An 18,223-nucleotide genomic window follows, 5' to 3' on the forward strand; every position below is an offset into this window, starting at 1 on the left:
TGAAGCCAAGAAGAGGTAAGATGGCTAAGGGATGTCTTGGCAAGAAGAAAAGAGCTTTGGCCAACCTTGGCCACTATCAAGCTCGCTCCATTGCGCCGTTTTTGGGTGCCAAGAAGAGGGGTAAACCTTAATAAGCTTAGAATCCATGGTGGCTTAAATGCACGGAATGACAAGTTTTTAATGAAGCTACAAGTCAAATGGGAGGATAGGTTCCCAAACGATTCCTCTCTAGCATGGGCACACAAGACCTGTAAGGTTCAGATTGCTTCACTGTCAAATAGGTTCAATTTCTTACTGTGGTGGTTGTTGCATCGAAAGCTTCCAACTAAGAAGTGACTTGGTAAATTTATGTAGATTAATCCTTGCTGACTATTTTGTGGGAAGAAAGAAGAATATATTTTTCATCTCTTTTGGGAGTGCCCCCATGTTAGGTGGGTTTAGCGCACATTCGAAAATAAGATAGAGCACGATGGTTTGCATTTGACATGTAAACATGCATTGCTTGGTGACTTGGGTAACGAGAATCATAAGAGTTGGAGAATATGGGCAGTGATTAGGGGGTTTGTGATCAAGAATGTATGGACTACAAGGAACTCTAGGTGGAAAGGTAGGTCCAAGTTTTGTAGGAATGGCATAGATGATATGCTTGTTAAGTGCTTAAATGAGGCCAAAAAGTTATTTAAAGCCTTTAAGGTAAGCGCTAGTGCTTTAGGATAGGAGCCAAAGTCTTTGTTTAAGCTTCAATTTGTAGTTTCCCTTTGTAACCAACGCCCCTTTTGGTCTTCAAGATTGATCCATTTGGATGCTATTACTATCCATTTTTACTTCAATTAATACATATTTAATGTTTGCATTTAAAAAGAAGGTGCAACCCGTCTACCCATGTATGCCAACCTACACTCAAACCACTATGCCATGACTCCTTTGGCTCAAATAATCTCTCTCTCTCTCTCTCTCACACACACACACACACACACACACACACACACACACACACAACTTTGGCTCTTGCATTACAACAGGAGAGATGATAGTCTGATTTTAATCTTAAAAAAATAATAAACCATGTAAAATTGAGAGCGAGAATGTTTACATTTTAATACTAACGATATAGCACATTCAATTATTAGTTTCGAAAAACAATTTCCCCCTCTTTATTCTGCATTCTCTGCGGCTATGGCGGCAATCAAACGCAGAGCACAAGGCGAGGTCGATGATGGACAAGGCGAAGCAGTAAGTGCGCAAATAGCTGTTGTTTCAGTTCCACCATGCTCCTCTTTTACGAACCAATGCAGAAAACAGCTTCTTTGGCTGGTATAGTTCGCAGTTCATTCAGTTCAGGATCTCTGGTACCTAAAACTCGAGATTTGAGGCTTTTGGCAGTTGCAGGTTAGCCACAGGTAGTCGTATTTGAGCCGTTTGCTGGGTAGAGTAGCAATGGCGAGTGGAGAAAACGGCGCGCGCAAGCAATGCAACGGGGCGATACATTCCTTTGTACGAACAACTGAAGCATCTGCTACCTTTCGATTGAACTTTAGACGGATGTTTTACATGAGCAGCCATACGAGAGCCTTTGTTTACACTCCTCAATCCAGTAGCCCGGATGCAGTGGTCTTATCCCTGCATATACCATGTGGGAGTCCGCGTTTGATAACCTGACGGCGACAGGACGTTTACAGCATTCTAGTTCATTGATTATGCACCTCGGAACTTCTGAAACAAGGGTGTTGTAGACGGCTTTTGGACTCCGTGTAGACCTTTTTACATTACATGCCATGCTAGGCTGCCGATTACGAATGAGCTGTCAGCATCAATGAATGCTCCATCAATGATATCAAACAAACAAGCGAGTTGATGAAAGGAGAAATGATGAGCGGGAAAGGCATGGAATGCACTGCTAAACCCAAGAAATGGCAAAACATAGAACATATTTGGATGTCAGAGACGTTTTTTGTACTTGCTTACACCTTGTACAAACATCCTCCTTTGTTCGAAGGTCTATTTTCCAGAAAGATAATCATGTCAGTGAAAAGAATTCGACATACTCACAGGATGAGAAATGTGATATGGCCTTCTGTCGAAACTTGCTGGAGCATTTGGTAAAGCCAAAACACATAATCAAATGTTGGAAACTTGTTTGAAGAGCAGCTTACGTATAAATGAGGAGCAACATGAATCCGATGATTTCTGCTCTATTGCAACTAAAGACAAGCTCCTTGTGATTTGCCAATGAATGTGTGTGAGCGGGATGTGTCTATGTAACAACAAAAGGGTGCAGACCATGTCATTAGATTTACAATCAACAAGTGAATCAGCATGAAAGACCGGAATTAAGATCTAATTAGGTGTTTGTATCTAGACCACAGTAGAATAGTAGGTATGCTCTTCAGTTCGATGTTATACGTAGAAAATGTTGGGCCTTCTCAGTCCCAGACTTAGTTTGTTGAACCTTTATCTCAGCGATTAGGAATCTTTTCACTTGAGTAGTTTTGCTGCTTGAGTTATACATTTTTCGATCTTTGCTCTCTCTTTTGTTTATCTCAACAATCAAGAATCCTTTCACATTAGTAGTTTTGTTACTTGACAGCATGTCCGAGTCACTGTGTGCAGGTGTTGATTGTGATGCTTGTGTATATTGCTACAGGAAAGTTCAAACGCTTCCTAGGTTAACGAGTCTATACATTATGTCCAAGTTGAAATACGATGTTGAAGCCGCTGGAATGTATCTTAAGCTATAAAAATCCAACTTGCGTGTGTTAGATCAGATCAGGCAAGCCTTGCAGTCTCTACCCCTTGAGAAGCCATACAGCTAGACTGGTTTGGATTGATGAGTGGAAGATTTTACATCCAAGCAGAGTGCAAATGGTGAGAAGATGCTCCAATTACTGTTAGCTCCTCAGTCTGGCAAGCCTCTGGTCGCACCAAAATGTTTAGCTTGGGCAGTCATTCAACCAACGACTGTATCAGGGGTCTTGACGCATGCCAAATTTACAACTTGAGCATCCTTCTTAGTGAAATTTTTTATCAAACCAAATGAGCTTTTGAGGTTTTATCAACTAGTGCCCTAATAGTTTTGGGCCACTGTGTCTAAATGCTTCTCCACATCAGCAGCTTTCAGTTCAACAAATTTTGGTGGTTGAGTTGTGAGTCTAGTTGCAATTCTCAGCTGTATGGTACTTAGATTAAGAGTTCCCAACAAATTAGTTTAACAGCAATTTTGATCCAGGTAGGTTTTTGAAGTCTTAGCAACAGTCAGCATTGTTGTGTATTTCAGCAGGACTACACCTACAGTTGGTCAATACGGGGATTCTGGCGGTTTAGGATGGTCAGCAGTGAGATACCACACAGACTCTTAGCAATTCATGTAGCTTGCTCTCAAATTTTCTGTGCAGTTGAAAGCACCTAAAATTTCATTGAGGGAGTGCAACAAATGCATGGACTATCATAGAATTAGCAGACCACCTGCCAAGTCACACTAGCTGTTGGGAGTACAAGTAGGACCCACTACCCCCTGGGCCTTGGCAGAAACGGCCAGAATTGCAGCTGGACTAGAGTGCTTGTGGTGATTGACTAGATCACTTAGTGGCAGCAGAATAGGCTTCTGTCTGCTTTAGATTTGGTGTACAAATCAAAAGTTAATGAATGCACATAGAATTATCCATAGGCTAGGCTAGTCAGCTAATTTTGTAAAACTCCAGTCTCAGTATTCAAATCAGCTCTTCAACCTGCAAAACTCTACTTTGCTCTAGTCCACTTCATCTCAGCATTCAACAATCTTCCGTGTGCAGCAGTTAAGGTGCCCAGGGCCCAATGCATCTTCAAGCTCTCTGCTTTTTTCATCACTGTTTTGTTGCAGCAGTTCCTGTGAGTTATGGACGAAGTGCAGGATTTCATTGTGGTATTGCAGGAGCAAATGAGGAGGTGACACTGAGTTTGGTGGGCAATTCCTTCACAATATTTGCAAAAGTAGTGGAGGTGGAGATGTCATGTAATATAGCTGGACACTTCTGATATACTAACTAGTTGGCCACATGCACTGTTAATTCTAAAGTGTTTAGCTCTTATGGCTTCACATATCCTATGAAGTCTAATGGTCATTCCTTTTTCTTAAAGTAGTGTCAAATCGACCTGCCTTTTCAGCAAGTTCTTATGAGACTTTCTTTCTTTATTTCACAACTGATGCAGTCTAAGATCCTGCGCGTTCCAGCTGAACTCGATGGAGCAAAGGTTGTTTTGTATCAGCAGCATGTGAGGGCGCTGAATTCTCAATTTGCCAGGTGAGTTTTTAATTAGTTTTTGCATTTCCTTCTATTTTTGCTTCATTCTCTCTTTTCTGTAGATTGGATTGTTGAAGGTGGTACAGTTTGTTGTTAATCTTGTCTTTATTATTTTCTTCATTCATCCATTTATGTTAGGATTAGCAATTCAATGGCCAAGGCATTCAGTTCTTTTGTAGTAATCTAGTTTTTACTAGTGATATCACATATGTAAGCAACGCCAACAAAATTACAAGTGGCAAGTGTCAAGCTGCACTTTGCACTAACATTACACTAGTTTTTCTTATCAAGCTGTTGTGATGATGTTATTATGGTTTCAGGTTGACTTTAAATGTGAAAACTATACAATAGAATATAGGGTGGTAGAGGAAGATCCTTTATCTTGGATTTAGCTTAAACATATAGAGAAAATAAGTATTATGCCACCCAACTATGGTGAGCTAGATACAACCAAACATCTTGTAAGACATTAGTGTCCTAAATGCACAACTCATAAAATGATGAGTGTTTGTTGCACTCTAGCTTGTAGGCCATGTTATCCAAAAGACACCCATACTCTAAATCTTGTTGAGAAAAGTGATGAGATGGTAAACTCTCATACCATATTAGAGAGAGTAGGGCTTGCGGGGAGAAAGTTAGAGTGTACGGCAAACATTGAGGTAAGAAAACTCAAAAATGTAGAAGAAGAATGAAGATGAATGATGAACATTGAATTGTGCTGATTGAATTAAGCTGATATAGTGGAGCAAAGCTCAAAGATGATTGCATTATCTTGGTTGATCAAGCGGTAGTGTTTGTAGGGAATGTGGCCAATGAAGAGAGCATCCGCTGAGCAGTGGGGTTTGAAGTTAAATGCTGAATGGTGAAGGACAGTTGTAGAGGGTGCAAAGTGGAGACATTAGATGCTGTCAAAGAGGAGAGAAGATCACAAGCAAAGTTTGAGTGTCAAAGTCGCCAGGATAGTGGGGTGACTTGCTTTGATTGAATCGTAGTAGTAGAAGAGAGCCTCCCAATAGCAAACACAGCATACTAGGGCAACAGACAACATGCAAGAGACATGACAGATGCTGAAAGAGTGCAAGATTGCAAAACACAAATCCTAGCTGGTAGAAAAGGTGTCACTTGCAGCAATCTTGTCAATACCAATTAGTGCGATGATGGGGACCAGCTGTGCGGTGAAAAAGGACACTAGGTAGTAAACAATTACGTAGGATTGTCCACGAATTTAGATGTCCTCCAGGTAGGGGTGTAGACAATTGTGGATAGGCTAAGGAATAATGAGAGGGCTGATAGAATGGAGTTATTTGATAGAATGAGTGAATGGATGAATGAATAACAATGTGTATGGGAGTCAGTGTCCTATTTATAGGCACAAATAGGCTTGAGTGGCGCTCCAAAATGTGGGTGCCTAGCCCTTTTTGGGATTGTAAGAGTGAAACTTGAATAAATTAATGAAAATAAATGTAGTTAATGAATGGGTATCTCAACATCCCCTCTCAGGCCCAAAAAGGAGCCATAACAGGTGTGTGAGATAGAAGATTCACCTTGTAATCCTAGTGTTCCGCCTTTAAGGTGACTTGTAGCAAAGAACAACAGACATGATGAGTTGATAGGATCTGAAACTCAAGCTTATTAGGAGAGAAACCATAAGCTTTGTGCCCATGCTGAAAGGAATATGAAGGCGTAGCCAATAAATCATGATTGAAACATCTAAGGCTCCGAATGTCATGGGGACATGAAATTTTTGAGATGCTTTGCTCTCGCTAGTAACATTTGATTATTTTAATAATCAAATGTGCAATGTTGTAAGGCACATGGTAGCTATTTCATGATAATAGGTCAAGAACCTTGAGGAAGTAGTGGGTGTCAAAGGCAAAGATTGTGACAAGTTATGCCAGTTGCTGTTTGGATGTCAATTGGTATTACTTTTGGCCCTAGAATAGTTAATTGGCCATTAAGTGTTAGCGGTGAGACTAGGGATTGGGCATTAATTAATTAGTGCCAATCTAATGTCAATTAAAGGTGGGGATCACTTGAGGTTGCAAATGGCCAAGCCAATTAAATTGTGGATGGGCACACTTAATTTTGGGTAGGGTCGAAAGGATTGTGATTAATTTTTAGAGTTAATTAATTTTAAAAATTAGGTAATTGGTTGAAAACAGTTAGAAAATGGGATTAGAAGGTTGCCACTTGGGACTTGGCGAAAATGCCCATGCAATGGAAGAGAAGGTTGTTTGGGGGTGGAGAGTCTCATTCAGTTCATTGGTTGATTGTGAGAGAGAGGAGGCTATTATTGATTAATTTTTGGAGTTGTGGGAGGCCATTAGGAGTAGGCAAGAGCAATTTGGAGGTGCCATGGAACAAGTGACATCAGATTTGTGGTGCCTAAGTGTTTGCAGTTGTAGTGAGAGGTTGGCAGCTACATTAAATTGCCTCTAGGCAGCACGTGATTGCATTATTGTAGGTTGGAGTAGGAAGTAGGCAGATTGGAGGGTTTTTTCTAGAGGAAACTTTGATTTCTCTCATCTTAGCACTCTCACATTTTCTAGTTTATCCTTTGAGAATCTCAACATTTCTTAGCCAGTCGAAGGTTTTCTTAGTCGATGGATAATAGTGAGAATTTTGTTGTTCCACCTTGGGACCCGTGCTAGTAGATAGAGATATTGTACATTGAAATCAATAGCTGAAATTCAAGGAATTATCAAAGATTTCGGATGCTAGCCCATTCCATTTGATTTGGAGTAGCATTTGGCTAGTTGGTGGTTCTGTTTGTACAAGTCTTGGGTAAAGATCAAGGGGCAATTCGCTTGAATGGTTGCTATCAGTTGTGACAGCAAGGGGCTTTTGGATCAGCGGAGGAGATTGTGAAATCTCAATTGTACTCCATCCAATAGTAATACAAATTAAAGAACTACCGCGAGGGGTGCTAGTTTTGGGGTCACCAGGGTGTCCAATGTCCAAGAATGTTGTGGTAAAGTGTACATTTTAGTGTATGTTAATCTATTAATTGCTGTAATAAAGTGTTTGATCAAGTTTTACCACTCTCTCCGAGAAGGAAGGCTGGTTTTATGGTTCCATTGTTGAGATACCACTCAATCCTTTGATTTGGTGGGCCTGAGACACTTGATTGCAAGACCAAAGCTTTGTGCTAGTGCTGAATTTTGTGCTTAGTTGAGTAGTTACAATAAGATGTCTTCATACAGTGAGATGGAATCAATTATTGATGAGCCTCATAGTATGGACATTAACATGAGGAAGACGGAAATGTAATGCTTGATCTTGGACAAGGCTTAGATGATAGACAAGAAGTTGAAAACATTGTTGTTGGTCAAGATGCAGGGTCTTCAAGGCAAAATGATGCTGATGACTAGCAAGGGGAGGAGGAATTCGATGACCACTTCAAGAATCGGATAAGGACAACAACAAATCTCTTTGTTGAATTGGCAAAGGATCCTTAGTTTGTTTGATTTTGGAATGCTCCTACGAAGGATAGCAAGGGCAAGAAGAAGTAGTCATCTTCTATACCTTCGGGATAGTAAGGTGCACTGAAGATAGTGCTAAAGCTTTCACTTGAAGCATGCAAAGAAGCCAATGAAGAGAAACAATTGGTACCTATGGAGCAAGGTATGCAAACACAAGGCCATCATGGTAGTGCCAATCCAATGGATTTTGGACAGTCAAGCATGCATGCAACGATGAGGCTGTTAGGATACTTTGATGGTAGCATAATTTTTCATGCAATGGTTGGACAAGGTCTGCATATAGGAATGTATGGCACAAATTCCTATGGTATGCAGCAGCCAGTATATGGTATGCAAGGCCCAATGTATTTGGGTATGGTTGGTAATGTGCATAATTCTATGTATGGCAGCACCAAGTTTGATACTTGGTGAAACCAGTCTTCCTCCTCGGATAGGGTGGTAAATAACCTGATTAAGCACTATTTATAGCAATTAACAAATTCAAAAAGCTGAAATGCACACTATACCATATAATCTTGGACATTGGACACCCTGTTAGCCCCAAAATTGGCGCCCCTTTCGGTATTCCAACTTCCCTTGCTGCCCAAAATGACCAGCAAGTCTGTGATCTGATTTGCCCCTTGGTTCGGGTAGTAAATTGGCCTTCATCCACTTCCCTCCACTTGAATTTGACTAAAAACAGCTTTAGCCCTGTTGAATTCAAGTCTTGGACTTCCAATTTCTGACACACACGAGGGTGTTGCTAAACTCTAATTTTTGATGCAGATTAGGGCATGCAACTGGGAAATCTGAAATTTCTTAGCTTGTGGTGATCTCAATGCTGTAATCTTTAGAGTAAGGCTGTAGAATGCTGAGGAGAGAGAAAATTTAGACTTTCTTTGCGAAGTATTAAAGAAAATCCGTCACTTACTGCTGTTGCTCTGTCTCAATAGCTTATAGATGCAAAGAACTAAAGAAAATCAGTCATATACTGCTGTTGCTCTATCTCAACAGCCTGTAGATGTTGTCACCTGTTGTTGATTGATCTTCTTCTATCCCTAGTTGCTTCAGAAAGTCTTGCAATGGCTACAAATCAGACTAGCAGCATTTTCGGCCTCTCTCTTGCAGGTTGAATACACTAAAATGCCTCTTTTCAGCTTCTAAAGACGGTTTTTCAGTCTTGCATGGACATATTTGATAAGTGGTAGCCTTTTCAAATGGTTTTTTCAGCATTATCCATAATTAAATATTATTTTTCAGTCTTTAAATAGTGAAAATTAATTTAATAATTATTTCAATGCCTTGAAAAAAATCTGATTGGCCAATAATCAAATTGGCTAGGCAACTTCCATTCTTGAGTGTCTTTGTGCCATCTTTGACTATTAGTTTGGGGTTGGTTTACCATTAAACGCCACCTCTCTATTGTTACCAACTGACACTTATGGCCAAATGAATGAACTAGGCTAACAACTGGCACAAGATACCACCAAGTACCTATGCGGCATAACTTATAGCAACTTTTGCCTTCGACATCCTGTGATTTCCTTGGGTCGTCCCAAGCTCATAAATTTACTCTAACCCCACACGTGCAACATTTACTTAACAATGTGGTTAAAAATTAATCCACATGTTAAGTGAGGTTTCAAAAATACATGTCTTCATGATAGCCCTCCCCTTAAAATCCTTGCAATCATCCTCGATTACACTGCTAGATGCGTCATAAGTAAAATAGTAGATTGGAATTTCCACAAGGCATTATAGTTAACACAACAATGCGCATTGTTGCTCAACCATTCCATATACCTAACACATGTTGAAAATTACCAGCCAATCATAATATAACATAAAATTCACAAAGAATCTTAGAAACATTGCCAGATTATCATGTGACATGTCTATTTCTCATGAGCTCAACTCATCTAGTAAAACCAAACCATAGCATAGCATAACCAAGCATAAACCATGGCTAAAGCATCAATGGCGTCATAATATATGCTGTTGTCCATGGAACCAGATGTAAACCATTGAAAACTTAGCATAATCTGATCATAAACTAATCACTTGTTGATCGGAGAATTTATCACAAACTACTGCAAATGTGACCTCAAATTGATCACAAATTCATTGCAAAAACTAACCAGTAACTAGTGTAAAAACTGATGCAAAACCGATCCCAAAAGTGACCATAAATGGTTCTCAAGCTGATTAAAAACTGAGCTAAAGTTGATCAGAGTTTTTGTCTCAAAATTGAGGTAAAATTCATGCCAAGTTGATCATAAGCTGATGCAAAAGTATAGTTTTAGTGCTCGGCTGAAACTCATACTCATATGCATACATCTCATAGTGACTAGTACACTAAGTAGTGACCTCATAGCAAACATACTGTCAACGCAGTACCTTGGATACGAGAGCTGTTCATGACTGGAGGAGTGGAAGTGCTATCTTCCCCTTGAGCATCAGGCAATACTTCAGACCCTGCTTTGCTGAACTTGATGGAGCCTGAACTAAAGTTAGCTCTAATTGAAAGGCATCTAGGTAAAGTTGTAACAATTGAGGATGGTCTGTTAACTCATCCTCTTCTATCCATTTGGCATCCATTGGTGAATAATTTTGAAATTCCATAAGTATCTCTTGAAGACTTTACCTTTGACTTTTTTTCCCTGTACATGCCAAAATCTCCTTGGGTACTAAAATCTCATCCAATTCCTCAACCTCAGGCTGAATTTCAGGAGACATATCCTTTAGCACATCACCATGAAAAGGCCTTAACAAACTGACATGAAAGGCATTGTGTATCCGCCAATGTGGAGGTAACTTCAGTCGATATGCCACATCGCTGATCTTCTCTAATACTTGGAAGGGCCCATAGTTTATCTTTTTCAGCCTTGCCTTTTCAAAATGTAGCAATACATAATCACCCTTTGCAAATTGCAAAGCACATCTGTGGGGCGATTAGTTGTCCTCTTTTGCTTTTCTTGTGATCTCTGAAGTGCATATTTTACCTTTGCATAGGCTACATCCAAGTTTTCCACATAACGATCAGCCTCAAATATCTTATCCTTAGTTTGCAAAATAGGCGGTACCTTCTTGCTATCCTCAACCACCTCAAATGGAGCTTTTGCTTGTAGAACTATGCACTGTGTTGTTGTAAGCAAACTCAACCAAGGGCAAATACTGCTCCCATTGTGTCTTGTGGTTTGAAACATAGCACCTCAAAAGATCTAACACTGTGGAATTTGCCTCCTTAGACCAACCATCTGTTTGCGGATGGAAGGATGATGAAAATTTTAGCATGGTATCCATATTCTCAAACAATCCCTTCCAAAATAAAGGTTATGCGGGGGTCTTGATCACTATTGATCGACTTTGGCATACCATGATACTTAAAGATGTGATGCAAAAACAATTGTGCCATATGATTAGCCTTTAATTTCTTTCTCACTGGAATGAAATGGGCTTGTTTACTAAACCTGCAAACGATAGTCCATAATCCATCATTCCTTGTAGGTGTTTTAGGAAGCTCAAAAATAAAGTTGATTGCAATGCTTTGCCAAGGCCTATTTGGAATAGGCAAGGGTTGCAACAAACTTGGCATCTTTTGCCTATCATGCTTCACCTTTTGGCATATGATGCATGCCTGAACAAACTGTTCTACATCATGCCTTAAAGTTGGCCAATAAAAGAAATGCTTCACTACTTTGACCGTGGCATCAATACCTTTGTGTCTTGCACACGAAAGAGCATGACTTTCAATGATAACTCTAGGTCTTAATTGCTTTGTGACACATGGTTGTCCATGCATAATCAGAAATCCCTCTCTTAGCACAAAGTGTTCGTACGTTTAGCCATTGCAAAGTTGATCATAAACATTAGCAAAGTTCGAATCAGCAAATATATTGCTCTTTCATGGCATCCAACTCAGTGTGATAAACCATGTTGATTGCTGAAATTTGTGGCTTACGCGACAGTGCATAAGCCCAACATTTTTTTTACTCTATGTACAATTTGAAAATGAAACATAGAGAGAAAATTTGTCCATCTCATATGCTTTTGTGACAACTTTGTCTGTATTAGAAAGTAGCTCAAAGTTTGATGGTCTGTTTGCATTGTAAAATCAGTCCCTAACAAATAACGTTTTCACGTAGACAATGTATGAATTATAGCCAAGAGCTCTTTCTCATAGACCTACAAGTTCTTTTCTACACCGTGGAGAATTCGATTCTCATAAGCCACAACTTGGACGTCTTGCATAAGAACAACACCAATGCTGTTACCACATGCATCGGATTGAACTATGAATGAATTCCTTAGATTGGGCAATACATCCACATGATCTGAAGTCATCTTTTTCTTTAACTTTTAAATGCTAAAATTTCCATTGTTGTCCATCTAAATGGCACATCCTTCTTTTGCAAGGCATGCAATGGAGATGCAATTTCAGCAAACCCGTGTACATGCTTCCTCTAGTAAGAACATAAACCCTCGAAGCTATGGATCTCATGCACATTTGTTAGCATCAAGCTTATTCCGAGTTGTCATGATGTCCACCTCAAAAGTACTAGTCAACCAATTCGATGCAAACATTTGCTTGAATTGTACTTTCATCGACGGTGCTCTACCTTGCATAAAAATAGTGGACCACCACTATAATGCCTTCCCTTTTAGAAAAGTGGTTTCCTTTTGAATCTTGGAGGACTCTGTGAAGTTTCCCCTTGGATAGGTTGTATCAAACTGTTGAGTGAAAGTCAAAGGTTTCAGCCTATCTTGTATACCACTAAAGGACTCAAACTTCATTGCTTTTCCACCCTTATCATAGTCTTTTGCTGCCCCTTGGGTGTCAAGATATGCCAAAAGGAGCATTTGCATGACCAACATTCATTCCTTGAGCCCCATAAGCATTCGGGGGTGCAGATGTAGTACCAAACATGCTACTTTGTGCCCCAGGCATCAAGCCAATGCTACCATGTAGAGGGTTTTGCATATTTCTAGCCATACTCGAATAGATTGGGCCTTGCACACTATGCATTGATTGCTACACACCATAGGGATTTGTGCCATACATTCCCGTATGCGGTCCTTGTCCAATCATAGCATGAAAAACCGTGCTTTCATCAAAATATCTTGGCTGTCCCATCATAGCATGTATGCTCGACTGTCCAAAATCCATTGGATCGACACTTCCATGATGGCCTTGTATTTGCATTTCTTGCCTCGTAGGTACCAATTGTTTTATTTGATTAGCATCTTTGGGAGCTTCAAATGAAGGGTTTGGAATTATCCTCGGTGCATCATGCTGTCCTGAAGGTGTAAAAGACGTCTTCTTCTTCTTTTGCCTTTGGTATTCTTCTTTGGAGCATTCTAAAATCGGGTAAAGTGAGGATCCTTTGGCAATTCAGCAAAGAGTTTTGTTGTTGTCGACATCTAATTCTTGAACTGTTCATGAAATTCCTCTTCACTTTGTTGGTCATCAGCCTCCTTATGCCTTGAAGGCTGTGCATCTTGTCCAACAACAACATTTTTAGCTTGCTGCCCATGGTTTGACACTTGTCCAAGGTCAGGTATTGCATTTCCTTCATTCCCATGTGAATGTTCATATTGAGAGGCATCATCATTGCTTGAGTCCATCTCGTTATATGAAGACATTGCTGCAATTTCTCAGTTGAGAGTAAAAATCAGCACTAGCACAATGCTTTGGCTTGCAATCAGGTGCCTCGGGCCCACCAAATCAAGGGATTGAGTGGTATCCTGGTAAAGGAACCGTGAAACCAGCTTTCCTCCTTGGTTAGGGTGGTAAATAACCTGATTAAGCACTATTTACAGCAATTAACAAATTCACAAAACTGAAATGCACACTTTACCATATAAGCTTGGACATTGGACACCTTGTTGACCCCATAATTGGCGCCCCTTTTGGTATTTATTTATCTTAATTGAAAAAAAGGTTGATGTACAATGGGATTCTTCCAATCCCTTTCGACATTCCAACTCCCCGTGTTGTCGAAAATGACCAGCAAGTCTTTAATCTGATTTGCGCCTTGATTCGGGCAGTCAATTGGCCTTCACCCGCTTTATGTCCCAATTCAATGATTTGCTGGTCCCTCCATTTGAATAGGCTAAAAACAACTTCAGCCCTGTTGAATCCAAGTCTTGGAGCTTCCAATTTTTGGCATGCTTTTCGAGGCTGTTGCTAAACCCTAATTTTTGCTGCAGATTAGGGTTTATAGCAGAGAAATCTGAAATTTCTTAAGCCTTTGGTGATCTGAATGCTGTAATCTTTGGAGCAAGGTTGTAGAAAAGTTGGCGGATGAGAGAGGATGCTGAGGAGAGAGAAAATTTAGACTTTTTTTGTAAAGAATTGAAGAAAATCTGTCATTTACTGTTACTGCCTTGTCTCAACAGCTTGTAGATGCGAATAATTGAAGAAAATCAATTATTTACTGTTATTACCCTATCTCAATAGCCTGTAGATGTTGTTACCTATTGTTGATTGGTCTTCTCTTGCCCTTGGCTATCTCAGAAGGTCCTCCAATGACTACAAATCAGACTAGCAGTATCTCCTTCCTCTCTCTTGCAGGCTGAATACACTAAAAATGCCTCTCTCCAGTCTCTAAAGATGTTCTTTAGTCTTGTGTGTGCATTTTTGACAAGTGGTAGCCTTTTCAAATGGGTTTTTAACATTATCCATAATTAAATATTATTTTTCAGTCTTTAAATACTAAAAATTAATTGAATAGTTATTTCGGTGCGTTGAAAAATAATCTGATTGAACAATAAATAAATTGGCCAATAAATTTTCATTCTTCCCGAGTGTCTCTGCACCATCTTTGACCATCAGATTGGTGTCAAGTACCATTAAACGCCACTTCTCTAGTGCCACTAATTGACACTTATGACCAAATGAATGACCTAGGTCAACAATTGACACCATATACCACCAAGTACATGTGCGGCATAACTTATAGCAACTTTTGCCTTTGACATCTTGTGATTTCCTCGGGTCCCAGGATCGTAAATTTACTCTAACCCCAATTACACCTCACACGTGCAACATTTATTTAACCATGTGATTAAAAACACGTTAAGTGAGGTTTTAAAAATACATGTCCTCATGACAGATTTCTTTTGGATTTTTGATGGTGGATTAAGATAGGCCCTTGATTCAAGTTATAAGAAGAAGGGAGTCCACAAGTTGTTTGCCTTGACTTTTCTTCTTCTTATCTCTCAGGCACCATTCGAGCTTTGGCATGCTGGGTTTGGCCACCTCAACTATGATTACCTTTAGAAGGCGTAGGGACAGCTCATTTGAGGTTTGTTGGATATTGTGATGAGCTAGCAACCATGCGTATCTTGCATCCGTGGGAAGTAAAGTAGTGATGCTATTCCCAGCAAGGCTTCAAGGCGGTCTTTAACACCTTTGGAGCTTGTTTCTATCGATCTTTGTGGACTGATAAGGGAGCTTGTATTTCATGCTAATTGTGGATGATTATAGCAAGATGACATGGGCTTAGTTTTGGAAGGTGAAGTTGGAGGCTTTCTCCAACTTCTTGGATTTGTTACTCTTTGAGGAGAACTGATTGGGCTCGAAACTAAAAACCTTACAATTGGATAAGGGGGAAGAATTTGTTTCTAATGAGCTTGCTCGTTTTTGTGCAGATCGTCGTATCCATTAGGAGTTTGCCAACACAAATACCCCTCAAGAGAATTGCATGTTGAAGCAGAAAAATCGTAGTGTGATTGAGATGGCCCGTACCATGATGGAGTATTGATAGATATCTTAGTGGCTATGGGCTAAGGCTGTTGCTATTGTAGTCCACATTTGTAATTGATTTGCTACTTTTGTTGTTGTTGGTATGACACCTTATGAGGCGTATTTTGGATCTAAGCCGGTTGTTTCTTATTTCAAGGTGTTTGGGCATGATGCCTATGTTTACATCCCGAAAACATAGCATGAAAAATTTGAAGCGGCTTCCAAAAGATAGGTGTTTGTGGACTATAGCTCGTAATCTCAGGGCTACCGATTGCATGATCCCGTTAAGTATGGTGTCTACTCGTTGTGATGTTCGGTTTGTGGAACTTCTAGCCTTAGAGAGGGGTGAGGAACACCACGTTCTTGGAGATCTAGGAGGTAGTTGAATGCCAATGATTGTCCCTTTGGAGCTCGTGCCTCTTCAAGATTCTTCTTTGGATGAGGAGCTTAGTGCTCCACCATTGGCCTCTTCGATTGAGCCCCATCAATTTGTGGGCATTCCAAAGACTTTAGTAGATGGAGAGTGATGAGGAGAGGTTTGGCCTCCTCCTTGTTGCGCACGTGACACTCTTCGTGATGCAGGGATTGAGGGGGTCCTTGAGGAGTGGTAGCTACAGGATGGCCCGTAGTATTCTCGGAGGAACCATACACACCACACTAAGCTTGTTTACACTAATTATTGTTTGATGTCTTATGCTATGCAGGATTGAGAGCCTACCTCCGTGAAGGAGGCGCATGATCATTGGTGGAGAGCAATGGAGCAAGAGCTAGAGTCGATTGAGAGGAATGACACTTGGTACCTTGTGCCTAAGTCTTGTCATAAAAAGGTAATTGGAGTCAAATCGGCCTTCAAGTCCAAGCACCATAGTGATGGCACGTTGAACAAGCACAAGGCTCGCCTTGTTGCTAGAGGTTTTACACAATGCCCATGCATTGATTTCCATCATACTTTTGCCCCTATAGCTTGGATAGCTACTATTTATGTAGTTCTTGCCTTGGCTAGCCATAGGAAATGGCTAGACTATCAATTGGATGTGAAGTCTGCCTTCTTGTATGGGGAGTTGGAGGAGATCTATGTTGAGCAACCTCCTAGGTTTCGGTTCTTCTAATTGTAAGGTGTACAGGTATGCCCTTAAGCAGGCTCCTTATGCTTGGAATGAGAAGATTGATTTGTTCCTTCAAGCAAGATTGGGGTATTGGTATTCTACGGCCGACCGCAGCTTTATGTGCACACCTCAGGTGGAGGTCATATGCTGTTTGCCCTTTATGGGGATGACTTGATTGTGATAGGTGACCATGCCTAGATGGCTGTTCATGAGAAGGTTGAGATGATGGATATGTGACTTCTTCACTTTTTTCTAGGTCATGAGATCTATTATACTTCGAGGGGGATCTTTATCTCATAGTAGGATATGTGCAGAAGCTCTTGCTTACGTATGAGATGGAGGGGTGCAAGTCTATTATGGCCCCTATGGATCCGAACTAGAAAGCCACATCCCATTTCAATTCTCCTCTGGCCGATGCTACCCGTTACAGGCAACGGTTGGCTCCTTGATCTGGCTTCTCAATACTCGTGTTGACTTATGTTATGCTGTAGGTGTGTTGACTGGATTCACGAGTGAACCCAAGATGGTGCCTTAGTAGGTTGCTCAGAGAATTTTGCGGTTCCTTTGGGGGACCCTTGATCTTGGGATCTATTATCAAGCAAGTATAGGTGATGCAGGCTTGGTACTTATAGGAGGGAGTGATTTAGATTGGGTTGGCGATGTGGATCATCGGAGGTCCACGAAAGGATATTGCTTTACCTCGGGTGCCAATGTTGTTTCCTAGAGTAGCAAGAAGCAACCCTCGGTTGCCCTATCTTCAATTGAGGTGGAGTATTGGGTGGCGTCTTCTACCACATGTGAGACAATGTGGCTTTGCAAGTTATTGGAGGAGCTTGGTTGCCCGTAGACAGATTCTACTGCTCTTCGGTGCAACAATGAGAGTTGCCTTGCCTTGGCTCGAAACCTTGTGTTTCATTCTAGGATGAAGCACATTGAGATCCAGTACCATTTCATTCAGAAGAAGCTTCTGGATGAGACTATTGATATGGTCTACTGCAAGACAGAGGACAATCTTGCAGACTTGTTTACAAAGGTGGTTCCTCAGTCTTTACTTCACCAGCACTCAAGATCCCTTAGCCTTGTGCCCTATCCACGATTTGAGAGGGGGTGTTAGAGATTGCCATCTCCTAGACAAGCAGTCGTATGTATTCGCGAGCAGTTTTGTGTGGTGGAGCAGGCAAGAAATCCACGTGGTAGATTTCTGTGCAGTTGTAGCAGGTAGGACATGTGGCAGTCTGGTTGCACAGCAGGTGACGTTGGCAGGCAGCAGTTATCACAGGTTCCATGTGGCACAACGGTGCAGTTGGCCAGTTTCTGTGCAGTCGGCTGCAGCCGTTGCCAACCTGCATTATTTTTAGTGTTTCTTTCGGGCTATTTATCCTGCCCAGCCTCCATGTACTTTCAGACATTCTGATTACAGGTTTCCAGATTGCTGATCACGGAGACTGCTTCGAGGTTCACAGCCCTACGAGATCTTCGAGGTGGAGACATATGCAGACATACACTCTGCGCCCGTGTACATATCTGCTTCCTTATACAGCATCCTTCATTGCAGATCTTCTGTGTTCCACTGTCTCTTTCTCTCTCTCTTCTCTCTTTGCTCACTCTTAGTTGGTCATATGCTCCCGCACT

The 18,223-nt window shown here is 40.9% G+C and overlaps 1 protein-coding gene across 2 annotated transcripts in view; it reads left to right on the plus strand.

The window, feature by feature from the left end:
• Positions 1–1,118: 1,118 nt before the first annotated feature.
• Positions 1,119–18,223, plus strand: part of LOC148031563 (Pleckstrin homology (PH) domain superfamily protein) — a 56,399-nt gene continuing 39,294 nt past the window's right edge. Inside the window, exons 1-2 of one of the 2 annotated variants that reach the window (XM_087685113.1) lie at positions 1,119–1,233; positions 4,186–4,277. In XM_087685113.1, the coding sequence (XP_087541239.1) occupies positions 1,177–1,233; positions 4,186–4,277 (149 nt within the window). In that variant the 5' untranslated portion in view covers positions 1,119–1,176. Of the gene's footprint in view, positions 1,234–1,305; positions 1,495–4,185; positions 4,278–18,223 lie in introns of those variants that run through there. The other variant, XM_087685114.1, reaches the window with a different exon arrangement.

The sequence above is a fragment of the Lygodium microphyllum genome, chromosome 9 (genome assembly GCF_053477565.2).
Source record: "Lygodium microphyllum isolate KBCC chromosome 9, Lygodium_microphyllum_v1.1.10, whole genome shotgun sequence".
NCBI lineage: Eukaryota > Viridiplantae > Streptophyta > Polypodiopsida > Schizaeales > Lygodiaceae > Lygodium > Lygodium microphyllum.